Source organism: Streptopelia decaocto (genome assembly GCF_964273445.1).
Source record: "Streptopelia decaocto genome assembly, chromosome: Z".
Lineage (NCBI taxonomy): Eukaryota > Metazoa > Chordata > Aves > Columbiformes > Columbidae > Streptopelia > Streptopelia decaocto.
In genome coordinates this window covers 62,194,013-62,215,413 of record NC_138657.1, presented here as the reverse complement: position 1 = coordinate 62,215,413, position 21,401 = coordinate 62,194,013, and the positions used below count along the sequence as shown (strand labels likewise).

At 40.7% G+C, this 21,401-nt stretch overlaps 1 protein-coding gene across 6 annotated transcripts in view; it reads left to right on the top strand.

Annotated features, from left to right (window-relative positions):
• RAI14 (retinoic acid induced 14) overlaps nucleotides 1–21,401 on the top strand; it is a 91,560-nt gene that overhangs the window by 52,188 nt on the left and 17,971 nt on the right. For 5 of the 6 annotated variants that reach the window (XM_082074421.1, XM_082074420.1, XM_082074419.1 and 2 more), the window contains 3 exons: nucleotides 4,012–4,142; nucleotides 19,327–19,415; nucleotides 21,153–21,217. In XM_082074421.1, the coding sequence (XP_081930547.1) occupies nucleotides 4,012–4,142; nucleotides 19,327–19,415; nucleotides 21,153–21,217 (285 nt within the window). Of the gene's footprint in view, nucleotides 1–4,011; nucleotides 4,143–19,326; nucleotides 19,416–21,152; nucleotides 21,218–21,401 lie in introns of those variants that run through there. The other variant, XM_082074422.1, reaches the window with a different exon arrangement.

The window sequence follows — 21,401 nt, the reverse complement described above, 5'->3', positions numbered from 1 at the left end:
CTGCCATAACAGGCTGCAATTCCCCTTTGCCTTCTGCATGCCACCTCCTTTGACAAAGCTGTCACTTGTACCCTTGGTTCCAGGTGCTGTCCTTTCAACTCCTCCTGTTCTCCTGCTCAAACTGCATGCTCCCTAATGTAGTGGGGGTTTTTGTTTGTTTTTTCAATAACTAGTTACCTGGAATAATTTCCTCCTGCTCTGGTTTCCAGGGTGTGCACAGCCTGTGGAGTTAGTTAATATCAGCACATACCTTGTACACTTTTATCAAATATTTTGTTCAGCAAGGGGCAAAAAAGTCCATGTTAAGCATCAGGACAAAGTGGTTTTTTAAGCTGAGTATTTTTCAAGGAGTGTATTCCTATGAATTTATTTATTGCCAAAGTTGTGCAGAAATCAAATGCAAATGAATAGGCAGTCATGCTGGAGATGAGCTGACTGATGTCCAAGCGAGAGCCATAGTGTGTTGAAGATAACTCTTCTGACACTATTCCAAATGCAGCTTTCCATTGCACCAGATTGCTCCTCGTGAAGATGGAACCCTGTTGTTGGTCCAGACTAGAGGCAAAGATGCAACTTTTGCTCCTCTTCCAGAGCTTATTTTACTGTTATCACATGGTATACAGAAGGTTAATTGTTTTCTGTTTTCTTAGTGTCTTGCTAGATCCAGCTTGGAGGTCTGGTATTGCAAATATGCCATGTCCAGAGAGTTCAGAAGGACTTGTCGCATGAGGAAGTTGTGTCACAGTATCACAGTATCACAGTATGTTTGGGATTGGAAGGGATCTCAAAAGATCATCTAGTCCAATCCCCCTGCTGGAGCAGGAACGCCTAGGTGAGGTCGCACAGGAACATGTCAAGGCGGGTTCTGAATGTCTCCAGCAAAGGAGACTCCACAACCCCCATGGGCAGCCTGTCCCAGTGTCTGTCATCCTCACTGAGAAGTTTTTTCTCAAATTTAAGTGGAACCTCTTGTGTTCCAGCTTGATCCCATTACCCCTTGTCCTATCATTGTTTGCCACCGAGAAGAGCCTGGCTCCATCCTCGTGGCACTCATCCTTTATATATTTATAAACATTAATAAGGTCACCCCTCAGTCTCCTCTTCTCCAAACTAAAGAGACCCAGCTCCCTCAGCCTTTCTTCATAAGGGAGGTGCTCCACTCCCTTAATCATCTTTGTTCCCCTACGCTGGACCCTCTCCAGCAGTTCCCTGTTCTTCTTGAACTGAGGGGCCCAGAACTGGATACAATATTCTAGATGTGGTCTCACCAGGGCGGAGTAGAGGGGAAGGAGGACCTCTCTCGATCTACTAACCACACCCCCCTTCTAATACACCCCAGGATGCCATTGGCCTTCCTGGCCACAAGGGCACAGTGCTGGCTCATGGTCATCCTGCTGTCCACCAGGACCCCCAGGTCCCTTTCCCCTACACTGCTCTCTAATAAGTAATTTTCCAACCTATACTGGAACCTGGAGTTGTTCCTGCCCAGATGCAGGACTCTACACTTTCCCTTGTTAAATTTCGTTAGGTTATTCCCCGCCCAACTCTCCAGCCTGTCCAGGTCCCGCCGGATGGCAGCACAGCCTTCTGGCGTGTCAGCCACTCCTCCCAGCTTGGTGTCATCAGCAGACTTGCTGATAGTACACTCTATTCCCCCGTCCAAGTTGTTAATGAATATATTGAATAATATCGGCCCCAGTACTGACCCCTGAGGCACTCCACTAGATACTGGCCTCCAACTAGACTCCGCACCATTGACTACCACTCTCTAGCTTCTCTCCTTAAGCCAGTTTGCAACCCACCTCACTACTCTATTGTCTAGACCACACCTCCTCAACTTAGCTGTGAGGATGCTGTGGGAGACTGTGTCAAAGGCTTTACTGAAGTCAAGGTAGACCACATCCACCGCTCTGCCATCATCCATCCACCTTGTTACATTCTCATAAAAGGCTATGAGGTTGGTCAAGCATGACTTAGCCATGGTAAAGCCATGCTGACTGCCCCTAATAACCCTCTCATCCTTGATATGCCTGGAGATGGCACCAAGGACAAGCTGTTCCATTACTTTCCCAGGGACGGAGGTGAGGCTGACCAGTCTATAATTACCCGGGTCCTCCTTCTTGCCCTTTTTGAAGACTGGAGTGACATTTGCTTTCCTCCAGTCCTCGGGCACCTCTCTCCTTTCTCAAGACTTGGCAAAGATGATGGAGAGCGGTCTAGCAATGACTTCAGCCAGCTCCCTCAGCACCCGCGGATGCATCCCATCTGGACCCATGGATTTATGGATGTCCAGACTATTTAATTGCTCCCTAACCCAGTCCTCATCAACCGAGGCAAACTCCTCCACTGACCTGGCTTCATCTGGGGTCTCAGGGGTACAGGGCTCCCCAGGACAGCCTCCAGCAGAGTAGACAGAGACAAAGAAGGCATTCAGTAATTCTGCCTTCTCTGTATCTTCTGCCACCAGGGCACCCACCCCATTCATCAGTGGGCCTACATTGCCTCTGGTATTAGTTTTATCTGCTATGTATTTGAAAAAGTTCTTTTTGTTGTCCTTGACCCCTCTCCAGCTGTAATTCTAAGGAGGCCTTGGCTATCCCAGCTGCCTTCCTACATCCTCTAACAGCAGCCTTATATTCCTCCCAAGTGGCCAGCCCCTGCTTCCATGACCTGTAAATTCTCCTCTTCTGCTTGAGCATACCCAACAAACCCCTATTCAACCACACAGGCCTCCTGGCTCCCTTCCTTGACTTCCTACGTGTGGGGATGCTCTGATCCTGAGCGTGGAAGAAGCAATCTCTGAATGCAATCCAGCTATCTTGGGCCCCTTTTCCTTCAAGCAGTCTTGCCCATGGGATTTCCCCCAGCAATTGCTTGAAAAGGCCGAAATTAGCCCTACTAAAGTCCAGGGTTGCAATTCTACTTGCTATTCTGTTCCTGCCACACAAGATGCTGAACTCCACCATCTCCTGGTCACTGCAACCCCGGCAGCCCTCAACCTTTACTGCTTCGACCAGACCCTCCTTGTTAGTGAGGATGAGATCCAGCAGTGCACCTCCCCTAGTCGGCTCCTCCACCATCTGCATGAGGAAGTTCTCATCAATGCACTGGAGGAACCTCCTGGACTGTGGCTGGCTGGCTGAATGGTCCTTCCAGCAAACATCAGGGAAGTTAAAGTCCCCCACAACAACCAGGGCCTGAGACTGTGAGGCCACTCTCAGCTGCACATAGAAGGCCTCATCAACTTCCTCAGCCTGATCTGGTGGCCTGTAATAGACACCTACAACAATATCACCCAGTGTCCTTTTACTGATTCAGCTGATGAGAAGGAGCAAAAAGAGTTAGTGCATTAAGTCTGGAAATATGTAAATGTTTATTGGTCATCTTGTCTTTCAGCAATACTAGGGATGTGCCATCTATCTGAGTGGTTGATTTGTTTATTTTAAAGACAAACATGGGATAAAAAGCTCAATAAAGCAAGTTGCAGTCTACTAAGGGCAGTCTCTTAACCTATTGCTCTACAAAGTATGAGCTGGGAAAAGCCTTAAGTATGGAAAGTTTTGGCTGGCTTGTGCTGTTAGGGTGGGGTGTGAATCAGCTGAGGCACCTCATTGCTTATCCACATGAGGTATGTGATGAAGGTCCGATGGGGCCAGTGCAGTTCCAAAATAGAAACCAGGACTAGACAAATGAAGGAGAACTTTTTTTTTTCTTTTTTAATGCGGTAAGAACAAATGGATTTTTTTCCTGCACTACTCTTCTACAGAGTTTCCACATTAGAGGTCATCTCTGGTGATTGCTTGGGCCCTGGCTTGAGCCATTGAGTCCTAGTGAACCTATGCTGCACAGCTTGCAAATTCCTTTTATGCAGCTTTCACTGTGCCATTTCTTTGGGTTGGGCTTTTGTTTCAGTTTTCAATGGTGATAAATGTTTGCAGGACCATTCAGGGGAGCCTGTGCACAGTACTTGTACTATTATAATAATATTTTTCTATTTTTCTTTTACTGCAGACCAACGAGTGGAATAAGAATGATGATCGGCTGCTGCAGGCAGTGGAAAATGGGGATCCTGAGAAAGTGGCTTCATTGCTGGGTAAAAAGGGAGCCAGTGCCACCAAACAAGACAGTGAGGGCAAAACTGCGTAAGTGCAACTTAAACTTCTGATTTAAGCATGAGAGAGGGGAAAAAACAGTCTTGGGTGTGTATGCCACTTAGGTGAGTTAAGAACCAGAGACCATCCTGAAAATGAAGTTTTCTTTTTTATCTGAAGCATGAGACATTCTGGGAAGCTTCTTTCTGGTAGTCTATATTTGTAATTCTACATTTAAAATGCCATTTCAGAATCACAAATCCATTGAGGAAAATTGAAGCTGGATTGCTGGGTAGATTTGGGCCATTTTAGGACAGGGTATTTTGAGACACGGGAATTTCAATGGCACACTGCAGATTGCATAGTCCAAAAGGCATTAATCTTTGGGGCTATTTTTTCCCATGGGCATTAGTTTAATGACACAGAAATGAAGATAAATTTTCTTTCTAACGGGTTAGTTTGAACTGAAACTATGATGATTGAGTTTTAAAACCTTGCAGATGCTAATGATTCGTGCAACTGTTCCTTGTTTTGATTGAAGCTTGGCACTGAAAGTTGTGTGTTAACAAGATTCCTCTTGCAGTCTCAGTGTACTTCATATACAGGATTTTCTTCTTATATTCTTTCTTTTGTTTTCTTGTGAATTGTGAAAGATAAAAGAATCCAGTAAGAAAATCACAGCCAAGAGATAACTATCCTTAAACTTTCTTTTGTATGGCAGAGAAAGATTATTAAATGGATAAATGAGAAATAGGCATCCTGTGACAGAACCAAAGCCTTCATAAAATTCTGGATAGATACGAAGAAAGGAGAACAGTTTCTAGTCTTGGGGGAGGCAGCACAAGGCAGTTTATACCAAATAAGTTCTAATGAATTACTTCTGGGTTACATTTTTTGAGTCGAGCTCTGCTTCTTGGTCTGTTTTAGTTTCCTTCATCTGCTCTATTTCTGTTGTGCATCTGAGGAAACCGAATGATGGCAGTGACTCATAATGACCTGCAACTTCTTCCAGTGGAAGTTCAAGTCCTCTAATTATTTCAAGTGTGCTTTCTCTATATTTTAATATGTTTTTAATTTTAAAAAGTTACATACACGCATTTTTTTCTTTTGAACATAATCGAAGCATGGTTTCCATTCAATCTTCTGAATTACAGCTATGTTTAGCATCTCATGTTTTCACAGTCAACATAATGTCAGTCAGATTTTAAGCTGCACTGTATTCAGAGTAACACCTAGCTTGCAGGTTTCATACATAGTTTGATACTATGAATTTTTCTAGGAAACCAGCCAAGACTGGTGTGCACAAGCCTCTCAACTCTAAGAGATTGGATTGTTGTAAGTGTAGGGGTCTAATGCAACAATTTTCAGCTTTACAGGGATACACAACAAAATTCCCCCCTTTTCTTCTTTATTTGCAACTACAAAGTTGATGACCATATATTTGAACTAAGGATGTTGTTACTAATAATGCAGGTACAAGCACTTTTTTTTAATTGTTTGGAACAAATGTGAATTAATTCTATGGAGATCTTTACTTTTACTTGTTCCATATGCTCATTTAATTGTTGTTTACCTTTTTATTTATTTCTGTGTAGTGGTTTAAAAGCAACCTTGAGAGAGAACAAAGAAAAATAGTATTGCTGTGATACAGAACTACAGGATGTCAACTCTTATTTGTTTTCCAATGCTTTTAGAAACTTAGCAAACCTGCTCAGGTTATTTCTGTCTCAGTTTTGAACGATAGAGACTGACAGGTGTGGAACCAATTGACGTTGATCTGGAGAGACATAGCTACCAAAGAGTCTTTTGACCCAGAAATGTTCTCCTGTATGGCTTACTAATAATAGGCAGTGCCTTGTTTGCATTTTTCCCACTTCGGAGTCTTTTTTTTAGTGTGTGGAAAATCAAGTAGAGCCATTATTTCTGTTTAGGTAGGCCGGTTTCTCCTGTGTTTGCAGTGTGATGCCAGGGCTTCATACCTTATGGTCATTCTGGGTGCCTGACACAGCTGTTTTCCCCTGTCTCAGAAGTTCTGCTCAGAGGCACAGACCCTCCCGCAGTCCTGCACTGAGGTCTGCTGGTGTCCCACAGAAGCGTTGTCCTGGTCTGTCAGCCACCTCATCTGGAACACGGGAGACTCTCATGCTGGGAAAGAGCTATCTGGAGAGGTCTTCTGGGGACAACTGGCCAGTGTCATGCTCAGATTTCACTGGCTGCATTTTAGAAAGTGGTCTGCAGTGCCACGTGAAAAAGGAGCTCTTCGGATGAGTGGTCTATTGATCCCTGTGGGTATATATTGATGCATTTGTTTACATAATTAGGCTGAAGGTGACTGACTAGAAGAACATGATGGATTCAGTTATGTAACAACTTGTATAATGTAATTAAGGACTTTGGATTGTGCTTGAAACCAAAAAAGGAGAAAGAATAACATGTTGCAGTATAGGTTTGTTAGGCCTGTCCTTGTCTGTTCCATTAAGATGTGACATTTATCTTTTTCATTCTTTTTGTTAATAACGCTTCAAACAAACTCTTGATACTGCCCATATCTTTATGTGAAGCATAGTAATGTAGTACGTTATTTTAAACAGAAGGTGGAGAGGACTCTAATTTTTCATGCTTAAAGGGGTACTTCAAAGTTTTTGTTTTATAACCAAATAGCTTCTTAATACAAAATCCTTAAATTGAAAGGAACAGAGACCAGAAGCCAGGATTTTCTGTGTTTGTCCTATTGAGTACTGTATGCATCATTCCACTGAGTCCTGCTATAATGTGCTCCAGCTCTGGCCTCATTTTGAGCAAAACCACTTAAATATCACCCATGTCCTCTGTCCTGTTGGCCCCTTTCTTTGTAGCTTGCCAAGGTGCGATAAAATAGAGATACTTAAATTAATGAGGCCTTAGGTACCAGTAAATTTCTTAGAGGTAATACTTAGAGATTTTCATCAGGGGACTTAATTTTCTCTTTAAAAAATATTTAAAGAACATGGTCAAAGTAATGAAATCAGTTTTTTAAGACTTCCTTGACCTACCACACCACCACCCTGCCTCTGACTCAGTCCTTTCTATAAACAGTAAATCAATTTTAAGGCCATGGAGCAAATCCACAGGCCCATTGTTGCTCCCACTTGCACAGCACAGACTATTGCCAGGCGCACTTGTAATAGAACCTATCTGGAAATCTGACTCTGCCATTGTAGTCTTATTCTGCCAGATAGTTTTCTTTGTCCAGCTTCCTTAAACAACAAAGCAGTGCTTTCCAGTTTGGAATTTGATAATTTAAATCCCACTTAAACTAACAAAAAAGGCTTTTCAAAGAGGGCCTTTTTAGGAGGGGATAGGATTCATTCATGTACTGTATTTTCCACAAGAGCAAGTGTTCAAATGAGCTGTTATTTAAAGAAGCTGCTGCTGTTATTGAAGGACGGGGCCCCGAATTTTGGAAAGGATTCACAGTGTATAAATGGCAGCACTTTCTTGTCCTAAAGTTATTTTGTCTGTGTGCCAGTCCATCACTTCCATGTTTCCATGTTTCTGCGAGGTACTGAACTGGAATTAAATGCTTACAGCTATTAAATGAAACAATAGGTCTCTGTAAATTTTTTTGACTGCAATTGAATCAGCTGTTGTTTAATCAAATGAGTATGACAATGGTATGGAAAAAGCTTTAGAAACCTCTACAAATGCACTTTTTAGGGACACTCTGATGAAATTACTGTCAATAGCAGTTAGTAGAAATTATATATTTTCATTTGAACCAGAATGTTCATGCCTTGGAGGCGGAACTTAAAATTAATTTTGGAGCACATTCCAACCCCAAATCTTTTATATTTATCAGGTATGTAGCATTAGTTTTCTTTCTTTTAGATCTTATTGTATTAGGAGGTGGGACAAGAGGCATGAAGGACATCACTGTTCAAAAAGTAAAACAGGTTTTAGTTACCTTTTAAGAGGGTCTTGCCTTGCACATAATAATTATCTCAAAGGAAGCTATTGGAAGAATACAGATCCACTACAGTTGTTTTACTGTTCTAGTTGAGAAAGAAAAACGTAGAAAATGGTTTAAACACAGATCTTCAAAACTGGAGAAGCCAAGTCGTCCCAATGACTATGAAATGGAAGAACTGTATCATCCTCCCTTGCTTGATTCCAAATTTCTGTTACATAAATTCTCTAGGAGACCTTTGAAATTCAAGCAGTCTCTATATTATTCTCTAGTGCATTTATGGGGGTCCTCAGTCTAACACCATGCTCTAGAACATCTGAATGATCTCTTAAAATTGCCTAAACAATCAAGTAGAAAAGTATACAGGCATACAGTGCTTTGAAAAGTGTAGCAGGGTAGGAGCTGCAAGAATGGTCTAGTGCCTGAGAATTGTCACCTCTTCAGGAATGGAGTTCATTATTGTTCCAGTGACCTGATATGATACCTGGCAGAAAATATGTTTTTATTTACTTTTTTCACAGTATTTAATTTATCATGGTCCAGATAGCCACAACAGTGTCTAGGTTTCAGAGCAGGGACAAAATAAGAAAGAACACAGTCATCTCCACCTGTGTTTTATCTCTAGCCAACAGATGGCTGAAATCTGGTTCTTGTTCCAAAATTTCTTGTAAAGTTTATTTCCATGGGAGATGTGAATGTAAAAGATTTCGGCTCTGCAAAGCTTTCCTGAAGTTCTTTATGGATTTAAATCCTGATTGTTCCTTTTTGTTCCCCCTCTCCCCTGCAGCATTGTTATGACTATAATTCAATTAAGATGTTGATATTAAGTTTCCTGAAAAATTGCTTTCTACTTTAGACCAACACTTAGAAATGTTAATGAAACATCTGGGCATGGTTAGGTGTATCCATCCTTTGCCAGGATAGTAAATGAGGCTAATTAACTTTCAGTTATGTTCAGTATGAGACAATTGTTAACATATAGTGAGGTGAAATGCTTTTATATTATAGAGGAGCAACAAATAACTTTGTTTTTATAATTTGCCAATACATTAAAAAATCTACATTCCATACATGCATTACTGTATTGACTATCAAGCAGGCTTTTAAATGAGATCCGTGGACTTGAATTCACATTAGTGGTTTGTTCGTGGCTCTTGACTGAACTTCAGTGTAGCCTGTTTCTGGTGGGTTTGTGTACATGACCCCTCACTAAGACTTGGAGATGCACCATGATCTAATTCTTACTTCTTGGCTACATTTTTGAGAGGACTTGAAATCAACAGCACTCAAGTTTAAGTATGCATTTTTGAAGTAATTTTGTGTAAGACATTTTAGTATTTCTATACCTTCATGTTATGGAAGAAAAAGTGGAAAAGTCATCTTCTGAAGAGACAGAATTTAATGCTCTTCAGCTGGATTTCAGTTACAAAGATCTCAAACTTCAGTTCTGAAAAACTCAAGTATTTTACTTTCTCTCTTTAATGAATTCCTGTGTTGTAAAGCAAACAGATTTCACTTATTTAAAGAACAAACTCTCTATTTCACAGAAAGTTCTTTAAGCATTGAGAAACAACATCCTATGGATTTTGCGTCTTACAAGCACAGGACTTCCTGCATGGGACAGCTAGAGTTGAAAGGGGAAACAATCAGTCTCTATTTCTTCTAGCATCCAGCTTGTGTTTTCTGTTTTATACATACTTTTTCACACAGGATTACAGGATGGCTATTCTTAATTAACTACTGCATTTCATTATCCATTAATAGGGCTGTCATCTCAGAAGAAAGCCTGAAGGGCTCCTGTACTGTGTTCAGATGGCCCGTGAGCCTCCTGTTCCACTCCTGCTCCAGGGTAGGATCAGCTAAACCTGTACCATCAGCAGTACGGGCAGACACTGGAATACCCTGTAGAGCAGCTCCATCCACAGAGGTGCCAAACACCCAGATTTTACTAGGACTGGCCAGGTTTCAAGAAGTTTGTCAGTTGCTTGGATGAGAGCATAGCCGAAGTGGTTAGAAAGTTTTTGTGTGCCTGGCTGGAAACAGCTGCAGGTCAGCTCAGGTGGAGCGGAACCCAGCACTGTGGCTGCTTCTCGCGCTCCTCTTGTCCAGGCTGGCAGGGGAGCAGGAGGGAAGCATGCCTCTTGTGGGTCAAGCCAGAACCAGGCTTGCTAAGGCTGCATTTGCTTTTTTTCCCCTCAGATTTATATCTATGTAATGGGCTGCAGTTGTTTTACCTGTTTTTCAAAGACTTATGCAACCAAATGAGCTCTATGTGTAGATCTTAATTACACCAACTGGCTGCAACTGGCTTAAAAATGTGCTCTGATCTAGGGAACAGACAGCCAAAACAGAGTGATGTGCAAATGTTGGATTTGTTATCTTTTTATTTCCTTAGCTTTAAGATGAAGTCTCGGGCAGTAGACTATGCTAGTGGCTGCTTATTTATTTGGCTTATATATCACTCTATATTTTCTGCTACCTGCTTTACAGGTGCTTTTTGTGTTAGGAAGATACTAACTGGAAAATGTAGGAAGGTTCTGAAGTTGCCTTTACCTGCACATGCCTATGTTGCAGTCCATACTCCTCTTCAGAAATGTGAAATCTAAAAAGCTTTAGTAGTATAGTTATTCTGAAATGCAAAAAAAAAAAAAACTATTGCCATAATCATTTAAAGAGTTTATGAAAACAGATGTTAGGAGGTCATCTTAAACATTAGTCTCTGAAGAACATGTTACTGTAAGAGTATATTAATTATTGTAAGTACATATTATTGCATTTGGTTTGCAATTCCTCTTTGAAGCAAGAGAAGTTAACTTCATACAGTTCAATGGAAAAAGAATTCAAGTAGTTCTGTTGCTTCAAATCTGAAAAGGTCTCAAGTAATATAAGTGTAAAAGGTACAGAAACTTCAAATGCAGCACATAACGCTGAGCTATCCTTTGTCAACATCCTTCATGATGCATAAGGATAGGGTTCTTGGAGCACTATATGCAGTTCTTAAGCCTCGCTGGATTTTCATGCCACAAAAATATTTTTTTTAGATTAAGTTTTATTCAGTTGTTCTCAGTCTTTCCAGCCTTTTCCTGGCCTCTTGTTATGCTAACATGGTTTGGGATTTCCTTGCTCTCATTTCATAACTTTTCATGTACTAAGGTGGTTGTTAGAATTTGCTGGCCCATAGGCAAACATACCAAGCGGATTGTGTTGAATGATGAAGGTCAAGGGAGATGTTAGTCATTGCTTTCATTGTTGGGTTTAATTTTAACTTTGAACTCTATTCTGGCCTTGCAAGAAGGCACAGCAGATAGCTAGCTGGTTTTACCAAATTCAGGGAGGAAGTTATGTTGATCTGGGCACATCCATGGCACCCTCAGGGATTTCAGACTATGCTAAACTGATGTTTTGCCAGAAGGCTTATGTATAAAGCCCTTTGGGCTTTAGAAGTGGGATACATTTTTAAAGAAACTGTCAGAAGGGCTCTTCCCTACTCCTTTGCCTTCCTCCATCCCTCTGAACTTGGATTTAAAGGCATGGGCAACACTGCTCTCATAGCTAGGCTCTTTAAGCTTTTTGAGACTTAATGGTTTGTTGTACTTTGTTTTCCTACTCTACAACAGGAAAAAAAAAAGTAGTATTTCAAAACTTCAGACTTTCTGACAATGCTTAGGAGTGCCCTGAAGCTTGCTTTTGGCAGAATCTCTGTTGCAATTTGCTGACATTAGTTACTGAGGGACTTTAAAATGGACACTCTGCAGGAAACTTCATATGATAAATCTAAATTGTGAGCACTTATGTTTACAGTTAATGGTACATGGAGGAAAAGTCTATATGTTTCAGACTAGAAGTGGGAGTTTGTGGAAGTGGAGTTTGTGGTAATAGACTTTGCCAAAGAAAACTGTTTGAAAATGGAACGGCTGGAGCACAACCTAAGAATGAGAAACATAAAGCTTTTGAGGATCCCAGAAATCTCTCTGAAGAGCAGCTGGGTGGATATTTTTGCTGAGTTTGAAGACTAAAATCAGGAGTCTGTGGCTTGCCAACTCCTGTGTTGCATGATGCAATTGCTTCTTTCCTATTAAGAAAACAGCCATTCAGCAGGCTTGCCTTTTATTAATGTCCTATACCTCAAGGTGTGTTTGATTGAAACAAGACTTTTTATCCTATGAGGCAAAACTGGAGACTTTGGATGAAAACTCAGGTTTTTTTTATGCAGAAGTGGCATGTAGGGTTTTTGCCTGAGGGTTTTGTGTGCATTGGGGAGGGCAGATGCCATCTCATGTGTAAGTAGGAGGTATGAGAACACAGGCTGTGTGCATTGCTTTGCTTTGCTGGTGCTAAAGGGAGAGAGGGGAAAAATCTCCCACAGCTGCTACCTGCCTATGTCAGCTTCTTAAAACTTTAACCTGCCTGCACTCCAGAAGATGTTAGCAGCAACTCATTGATTGAATGTCTTAAAACTCCAAATACTTAATTTTCTCAGTTTGTACTGGTGCCAGCTCTGGCTTGAAAACAAAATGTATTTCTTGTAACTGTTTTTCCTAAGCTAATTTTTGCACTTTTGTGGCTGCATGCCTGTATGTGACAGGGTCATGAGGTGGACAGCTAGCATTTAATGAAAAGCCGCATTTATGACATTTCTTCTCAAGAGGAGGTGAAATGGGTGTAGTGTGAAGCTGTGGCTTTTATTTGCTTAAAAAACCCCAACCAAACAACAACAAAAACTAAAGAACTAGTAAGTATTGATAGTAGTATCTATAAATGTCTGATTTTCCATTCGGGCACTCTGGTTTGCCAAACATCTGGATGGTTCCATCGTGGTCTTTTGTCTGTCTCTGAAGTTGTAATGTCGAAATGGCTGTAGTAACTGAAATGTATCTTCATGAGGATTTATCTGGTGATGTCCAGGAGTAGTCTGCCTTTCTCAGTGCTGATGCAGTTTCCACCATGCAGCTGGTTCTGCTGTGCTCTTTCACTAAAGGACTGCAAATGTAAGGAACTCATGTACCCAGATCTTTATATACCGAAGAAATCAGTTTCCTGACACACATTGAAGCAGGAGGACAATGCAGCAAGAGGACACAAGAGCAGCAGCGGTGTGGGAATAAACTGAACTGGTCCTTCTGCTGCCGTTTACCACTGCTGTTTTCATGCTCAGGTAATAAAGATGAGGAGGAACTTGGTTAATAAAGAGGCAAGTCTACTTTTATTCTCAAGTTGAGAATTGGTAACATGCCTCAAGATGATCGTTATAGATAGGTTTGCCAATACTGAATGGTAGCCAGATTTCCTCTGTAATTAAATGACTGGCTGTTTCTATGACATATCTTTTCAAATGAGTGGCTGTCTTTTGATAAGGCGGTCAGGGAAAGATAAAGATACGGTGGTTTTCACAGGGAAATGTTCACAGTTTCATCCTTGGTTTTAGGTTTAAGGTGAAATTCTAGTTCCTGTTCCTTCATTGCAGTGACAGGGTGCATTCTGCTGTGACTGTGTGATGAAATAGTGGAAGGCAGTTTTGGTTTTATTCGCTGTATCTGCTCACCAGCCACACAGGTACCTACCTATCTGTGCTGGTGCAAGGAAGAGGCAGAACCGGACAGGCGCTGGTCATAGAGGCATAATCCGTACATTGCTTTTATGATTATACAATCCCAAACCTTTCACAGAAAAGTAAACTGTAATATTATCTAATTACTGGTCCTCGTGTTACAGGTGAGGGAGATCACACTGGGCTTCCTTCTGAGTGGCTGGAGGTGCTTCCTTCATGCACAGAATGTGCTGCTCTGGTGGTACCCACAGCCCTTTCTCCTCCAGGCCGGGTGTCTGGCAAGCCTAACACTTTTGCCACTCCGCCTGTGGTAAAAAAACCATCAAAAGACAGATATAATCTTATATATTTAGTTTTGCTATTGTTACTGGAGTGGGAATCAGGGTTTTGAGGGATAATGTTGTCTGTGGAAATCACTATAGACACTGTAAGCTATGTGCTGCCTCTAAAGTGTGTAAACATCCAAGTCAGTACAGAAATTCAGCCACGTTACCAGAGGGTCTCTTCCCAACTGGCATAGCTGGCAAATCACTTGTCTGTCTGATCTGGTAGCAGCAAAGCTTAAACACTTTCCTTTTTTTTTTTTTCTTTATTTTCTTTTTTTTTTTTTTTTAACAGCCTTACAAAAACTCCAAGCTGCTCTGTATCTTTATTTATCAATCTTGCTTATTTGTGTGAAGTATTGCTCAGTCAGGAAACTGTAAATCATCAAACTGTAGGCAGACAAGTCGAACTTTTTCAAAGTCCTCAAAGAGTTGACATGTATTAGAAAATGAAGAAGAATGATCTGCTTTGGGGAGGGATGTTTTTACTCAAAATAAACCTTGACAATGAGTGCATGTGAGTTCATAGTGTATTTCAAACATTCTTGCACTTAAAATATTTTTCAGAGCACTCAGATTAAAATGGCAGAGAACAATAGTATTATATGCTTGCATATAAGTTGGACTTTGTTCCATCTCTGTCATAATAGAAAATAGCAAATACAGAATTCACTTAGAATCCATAATTCAACTGTGTTCTTTATTTGCTTTGGATTTTGGTAAATAATGTGTCAGACTACTTTCAGGCCCTGGAGAAAATCTGTGTTACAGAGAATGTTCATTCTGCCCCCAAAAACACTCTGGAGTGTGACCTTGCCAAACAGAAAGGGAGTCCTCTGATTGGATGTAATTTTTCTGCCTCCCCCCCCCCCTTTTTTTTTTCCACAGATGAAAATGTCCTAGTTAGAAGGTTACTGTCTTAAATTAAGACTTCAGGTTTATTTTTTCTTATTTTATCATGTTCCATTCTAGTTTTGTGGTATTTTCCCTAGATATATGGACCACCCTGTTGTTTTAAGCCAGCTGTCAAAATAACATCCCGTACGGGGATTGTGCTCAGTTTTACAGGATGTAGCTGTGGAAATGGTCAAGCAGAGGACCTGGATATGGCAGACCCACATCTTATTGCGAACACCAATGTGGCAAGCTCACTTAGCTCCGTTTTCACAAGTCTAACCTTTAAATGTGGATTAAGTCTGTTTTCTACCAGTGATGAAATGATTTATAAAGAAATGTTGTATGTGAGCTAAGTAAAAATTACAGGCCTTTTCTGTTTGAATTAGACTGTCTGGCATTTAAATACTTTCTGGAAACACTCATTCTCAGCCTTTTAGCAGAGACCAGCTTTATGTGAACTGTTGTGCTCTGTCTGTCAGATAGTGATTGCAGAATTCTCCATTCCTTGCTAGCTGGACTTTAAAACCGAAACGTGGAAATGGTCCTTTGCTCTGAATGACGGATGGGCTTGTTTAGGACAGTTGTGCTTCACCAGTTGACATCTCTTATCTATAATAAATCTGCTATTTACAACTAGCTCAGGAGTGACATACACAGCTGTCTACTCTCTTCAGCCACCAAGTACGCATAAAAAAGCATCTATCAGCATGTTTGAAAATGTTGAGTAGCATTTCTGGTCAGGAAAATATTCACCTAGGAGGACTTTGAGTACCTTTCTTATGAGGAGAGAATGAGAGAGCTGGGCCTGTTCAGCCTGGAGAAGAGAAGGCTGAGAGGCCACCTCATCAATGTTTATAAATATCTCAAGGTTGGGTGTTAAGGGGATGGGACCAGGGGCAGTGGACTGAGTGGTTATGAGACCTTCATGTTCCCAGTAGGAAAAAGCTGTTTGAACCAACTGATCTTTATCAGCTGCTGCAGAGATGGGCCTCAAATGCTGACTTGCTTTATGTCTGGATCCAATGAGAAAACCACTGGGAAGGGTAGCTGCTCCTCTGCTGTGCTGAAAGGTCTGAAGACAATAATAAAACACCATCCCACCCCTCAGGAAGAATAGAAATGTTTTACTGCCTTAAAAGAAATCTATCTCAAACCAGTTCAGGCTGGGGTATCAAGATGTGGCTGTAAGTGGTAATATCAGGTTTATCTATTGTGCAGGGAGAATGAACTATGTTGTAATGGGATTTTAGGCTGACTGAGAATCTAAACCTCAGCGTGGCCCTTGCTCCAAATCAAGCCTACAAGTTTGTTTTTGTTTGCCTAAGTCATTGCACAACCAGGAAGTGGGAGGAAAAGTTGTTTGCTTTCATATCAAGGGTAGTTTATTTGTGAAAGATGCAAGTAAAATGCACCACTGCTTAAGGCTTCCAGATGGTGAGAACTCCAGTGTTTGGAAACTTGCAGCTTTTGCCTCAAATATTAGGAAAATTTATGTAGCTTGTAAAGAATTATTTTGTATTGAAATGAATGTCTACATTATTTGTTTCACAAAACCCTTTTGCTACACAGGAGCCATCAATATCTATTACAGAAGCTTCTTTTTTTTTTTTTCTTTTCTTTTTTTTTTTTTAAGTGGGGGCTGTTAACTTTAAAATCAGTTAGAATTACTCCTCAAGGGCAGGTTTTTGCCCAGCACTCTGTAAATACTCTGATTTAAATATAACTGTAATAGGTTTATCTCAGTCTGGAGCCATTCTTCTCTTGAGCAGGGCTGATTTCCTGGTGAGCCAGTTCATTTTATTAAACCAGCAGCTAACTAGCCATGTCCCCCATTCACCTCCCAATTGCTTTTTGATTTTTAAGAAAAAGAAACATCTCACTGCAGTGTTCTGTGAGAGATGGTAGCAGTACAAGGGTGTAGGCAGGTGACACACCAAGCAACTGCAAGAGAGCTGTAGCAGCCCAATGCTATCTGCCTTAGGTCACTGTATAAATGACTGAGAGTTAAACCTTTTCATCCTCTCTTTTCACTGGACTCTCCAAATAGCTTCTATACTTTCGTTTTCATTAGATCTTTACATCCTTTTTAGATGTTTTCTCATCTTTCATACCACCAGTACAACTTACAGATGATGTTTCTTTCATCCCATCAGTTGGAGAGAAGCAATATTTTTAATCAGGCTTTTCTTACTTGAAAGCATTTTAGGCTGCACAAAACAAAGCATCTGCATGTGAGGTGCCTCGTTGAGAACTGCCATGGGAATTGTTTGCATTGGTGGCACTGCTCTGTTCATAGGTGTGTAGCCTGAAAGGGGTTAAGTTTTTCTTCTCTCATTGATGCTTTCTTTGCAGTCTGATTTTACCTAAATAAAACTTGTTTTGCACTTACATATTCATGTTGCATTTGTCACCATCCTACACAGTCTGTCCATAAAGCCTCAGTGTCTCAGATTTAGCCAAGTTATTATTAATTGGATATTTATTATTCTTATTAATATTGTCAAATGTAAGTGAGCCAAGTGCGTGCTTCACAGCCTTCCTAATACTTAAGTGACTTCAACTGTATTGTGTATCTACACAAATGTATCTGAATGTGTTTTGGTGTTTGCTGGTATGTTGCTGGCTGAATTAGAGGTGTTGGAATTTGTCAGAGTCCTTTTGCATCCCTCTCCCAGACATTTTCCCAGAGCCTGAGAAACCTCTTCTTCTAAAGAAGAATGTTTACACAACTTTGCATTGGCCACCAAGTACATGAAAGTTTGATTTTTGAATGACTAGAGAACAGCCAGCAGCAGTGCTTTTTATGCTCTTGGAAGTGTTAACTCTTCAGTTTGTTTATGGCAATAGTAAGCATGGGGATGAGCGCACAGGATATTTTTATATTTGCAGAGCATGGTTCAAAAGTTAAGTGCTGCCCGTCTGCCGTTTGCAATCAGCAAAGTGTGGAAGGACTCCTCGTGGGAAGTGGGGTAGTTGCTGCGCTTCATACAGGGCTCTGTTCCAGCAGATCTCCTGGTTTGATTAATTCTCCACCCTTTGCCAGATTATGTCTGTAGGTCTTTTTCTCTGCTGTTTTCAAGAAGGCTGCAAAGTAGGCTACAGCTTAGAGAAACACAGCGTTGCAGTTCACATGCTATCTGCCAGAATTATCTGTTTCATTCCTGCCTGTTATTTCCAGTTTTCCTGGTTAGCAGGCTGAACTTTCAGTGTTAGTTTTAACATTTTAAAGGAAGCAGTTGTTCAAAATGTGAATTCTTAAATACAGAAGTTGGTGAGGCTACATGATTCATGGTGTTCCCTTTAGATTCCAGGGGAAAAATCCCCATTAACACAGGAGTGCATGATGTTAAAAATGGAAGTCTCCTTTAAGAGATATTAGAAAATATGCTGGGAATACTGACTTTTTCAGTTTGGGGCATGTTGATGAAGGCCCCAGCTTGTCACACACAATTTAATAGTAACTGGAAGTGTTTTGTTTTGAATTTGTGGTTTGTTGTTGTTGTTTTTTCACATTAGTCGCGCTGGAAAACAGATCTGTATATCCATCTGATATTAGTAGGACACATGGGGAAGCAGTATGCCTGCCTGTACTGTGACCATATCTTGAGACTCAATGGTGGCACGATATGCATGAGAAGGATATAAATTTCTCTGTTTTCAGAAGTTTTTTTCCTTTGTTTTTGCTTCCCAGCAAAATTAAGTTAGCAGCGCATGTATAAAACTGATTCTGTGAATCCTGAGGTACCAAAGTTGTCAAACATGAACCTTCAGCTGTGAAAAGGCTTTAATTCATTTTCACTTCTTTGATTTGTTCTGTAATTATATCTTGGGTAATTGATGCTGTTAAGTGCGTCCTGTGATGGTGTGGTTGGTAACCTCCGCAATTTCCCACTGTTCAAACAAGCAGGTGCTTTAAGTGAAAAGCAAAACCAAAAGTTGAAAAAATAAATCTAACATAGTCTCACAAGTATCCAGTAGCTTTGGTTTCTTCAGGTGGCATTCATGAACACTGAAAGTTTATTTTTTCCCCTCTCTACATAGAAGGATGGGCTCTGTAAAGAACAGTGCCAAAGCACAACTTGATTTAGTTTAATTTAAGAGCTGAATCACCTTTTAGAGGAACTAAATTCTGTCCACAGAAATGGGGGGAAATCAGGATTGACTAGAATAACTAGAGCAAAGTCAGTCATTGTGAATGTTTTCTTTATTAATTCCCTAAGCCCAGACATTCTTTGGGGACATATTCTCACCAGGGACATTAGTTTAAAAACTGGGTGCGACTAGATGCACAAAATATATATGGCATGGGTTAATGAGACAGCAGCATATGTGAAAGTATGACTACAAAGGCTTTGTGATATGCCTTCTCACTTTCAGAGCTGTTGTCTTCTTGGGAGGCAGTGGAGAGATGCCAAAAGATCGAGGGGTGTGGAGGGGAGAACTTGCCAATACTTGGTTTGTGAATGAAAGAGAAAGGAGGTCTTAATAAAAGAAAAGTGACATGTAAATCGTCTCTTCCAGCTTTCACCTGGCAGCCACGAAGGGGCATGCAGAGTGCCTCAGGATCATGGTGACACATGGTGCAGATGTGACAGCCCAAGATGGTGCAGGTAAGCTTCTGTGAACCTACTCATGTAGCATAATACACTTAATTTGCCTATATAGCTCTTAGTGCAACTATGGATTTGACAACACTGCTTTTCCCCACGCACTGTGCAGTAAAATCAGTTGCAAATCTTGCAGGTTCAGGCATACTTGCTTTTCTGTGTATAGAATTTAGATTCTAAAGCCATAAAAAACTTATGCCCTAATATACTATAAATGACAGCATTTATAGTGGACTGTAGATGCAAAACAGTCGCTCTTTTTTAAAAAAAATATTTTTAAATGAAAAAAAAAAATAACCTCCCCCAACTCTTTTTGTTAACTTTATTTGAAGCTTTTTGTAGGTTCAGTCAAGATCTTTGGTGTTGCTTTTATGTGTAGCCAAGCTGTTAATGCCATTAACTGTACAGGAGTTGCAGCAAGACATTTGCTCAGGATTGTGACACAGTGAAAAGGGCTGAACAAGCCAAAACAAAGCTGAGAGCTATTAAGTATGCTGTTTCAGCCCTCAAAAGTCTCATGCCTTAATTACTAATCTACTAGGAGAATGATGGGACCTGAATTTGAAACTGACAAACCCTTCTTAATGGATTTCAGTTGACATGTCTGTGGAATCTGTGCCCAGCATTTTCTCTGGCTAGCCAAGTGACCTGAATGAACTGTCAGCATTCTGTCTCTCCAATAATGATCTGTAAATGTTGGGCTCACGAGTTCTGTTTTGGCCACTGATTGCAGCCTGAAGGAATTTCTGTCACACATGAGAATGATTTGCCTCTATAAGGAAGTGTCTGTGATGCTGGAAGCGGCATTTAGATTACACGTAATGATAGGGGAATATATGTACTTGATACACATTATTATTCAGAATTCGTACCTCGTCTTGCTTCAGGATTTAGAATTTATTAGTGTTTTGGATAATAAGAGGTTGCCTGCTCTCACCTCAGAGTGTCAACCCAGTATTCATTAAGGAAAGCCTTGTCTGTAATATTAACATTATTTACAGTGAGATTCTACTGTCACAAGTGGCTCTGTCTGTACTGAGTACTAAGTCTTGGCTCCTTCTTAATTACATGGATAATTTATTGTTTTGCTATCTTGGCCTTTTTATTTTTTTCAGATGTTCTGTAAATTAAACTAGAGGAGAGACTGCAGTCTTTCTTCATAAATCCATAGTCAGTAAATCACTATATTGCATAGCTAAATATGAGCTTACAGATCCTAAATAAATTAACAGAAAAGGGAGTATGTGAGATACAAACCACAGTAGTCCTGTGTTCTGAGTCCTCTTCTACATGCACTCCATGGAGGACACAAATTTGCTGTAGTGGTAGCTGGTGAGTTTTGCTCTTGGTGCTGGGTTCCTTTTTCATTGCCAAATGGCAGAAATTGTGAAGACACTTGACAGACATCTCTCTGCAAGGGAGGCTGAGTAATATAGGAAAATCAGGTTTTAAGAAACAAAACATAACTGCAGAATCTTAGACTTGCTTCTGCTAAGGTGTAGTCTGACTCAATGTTTGTGTCATTCCTATATATGAAGCTAGACCTGCCTGAACAGCAATCTGTCATAAAGACATGCTGCTTGATGTAGGTTTTTATTTTATTTTCTCTACCCTTGCTTTTCATGTACCACGAAAGACATAACATGGGTAATTCAAAATTTCGCCTTTGTCATGGAAGAGTTTATTCCTGTGTTTCAGTGTGATTAAATACTTAATTTGCTTTGCTTTTTATTCATTTAGGACACAGTGCTTTACATCTTGCAGCAAAGAACAGCCACCCTGATTGCATTAAGAGGTTGCTTCAGGTAAAGTGAAAATCAAATTAGAAGTTTTCCTTTTGTTCCTCTAGATTGGTTCCACTAGATATTCACATGGCCTACAGCTTCCTCACAAGGGGAGGAGGAATGGCATGTGCTGGTCTCTTTTCTCTGGTGACCAATGACAGAACCCAAGGGAATGTCAGGATGATGTGCCAGGGGAGGCTTAGGT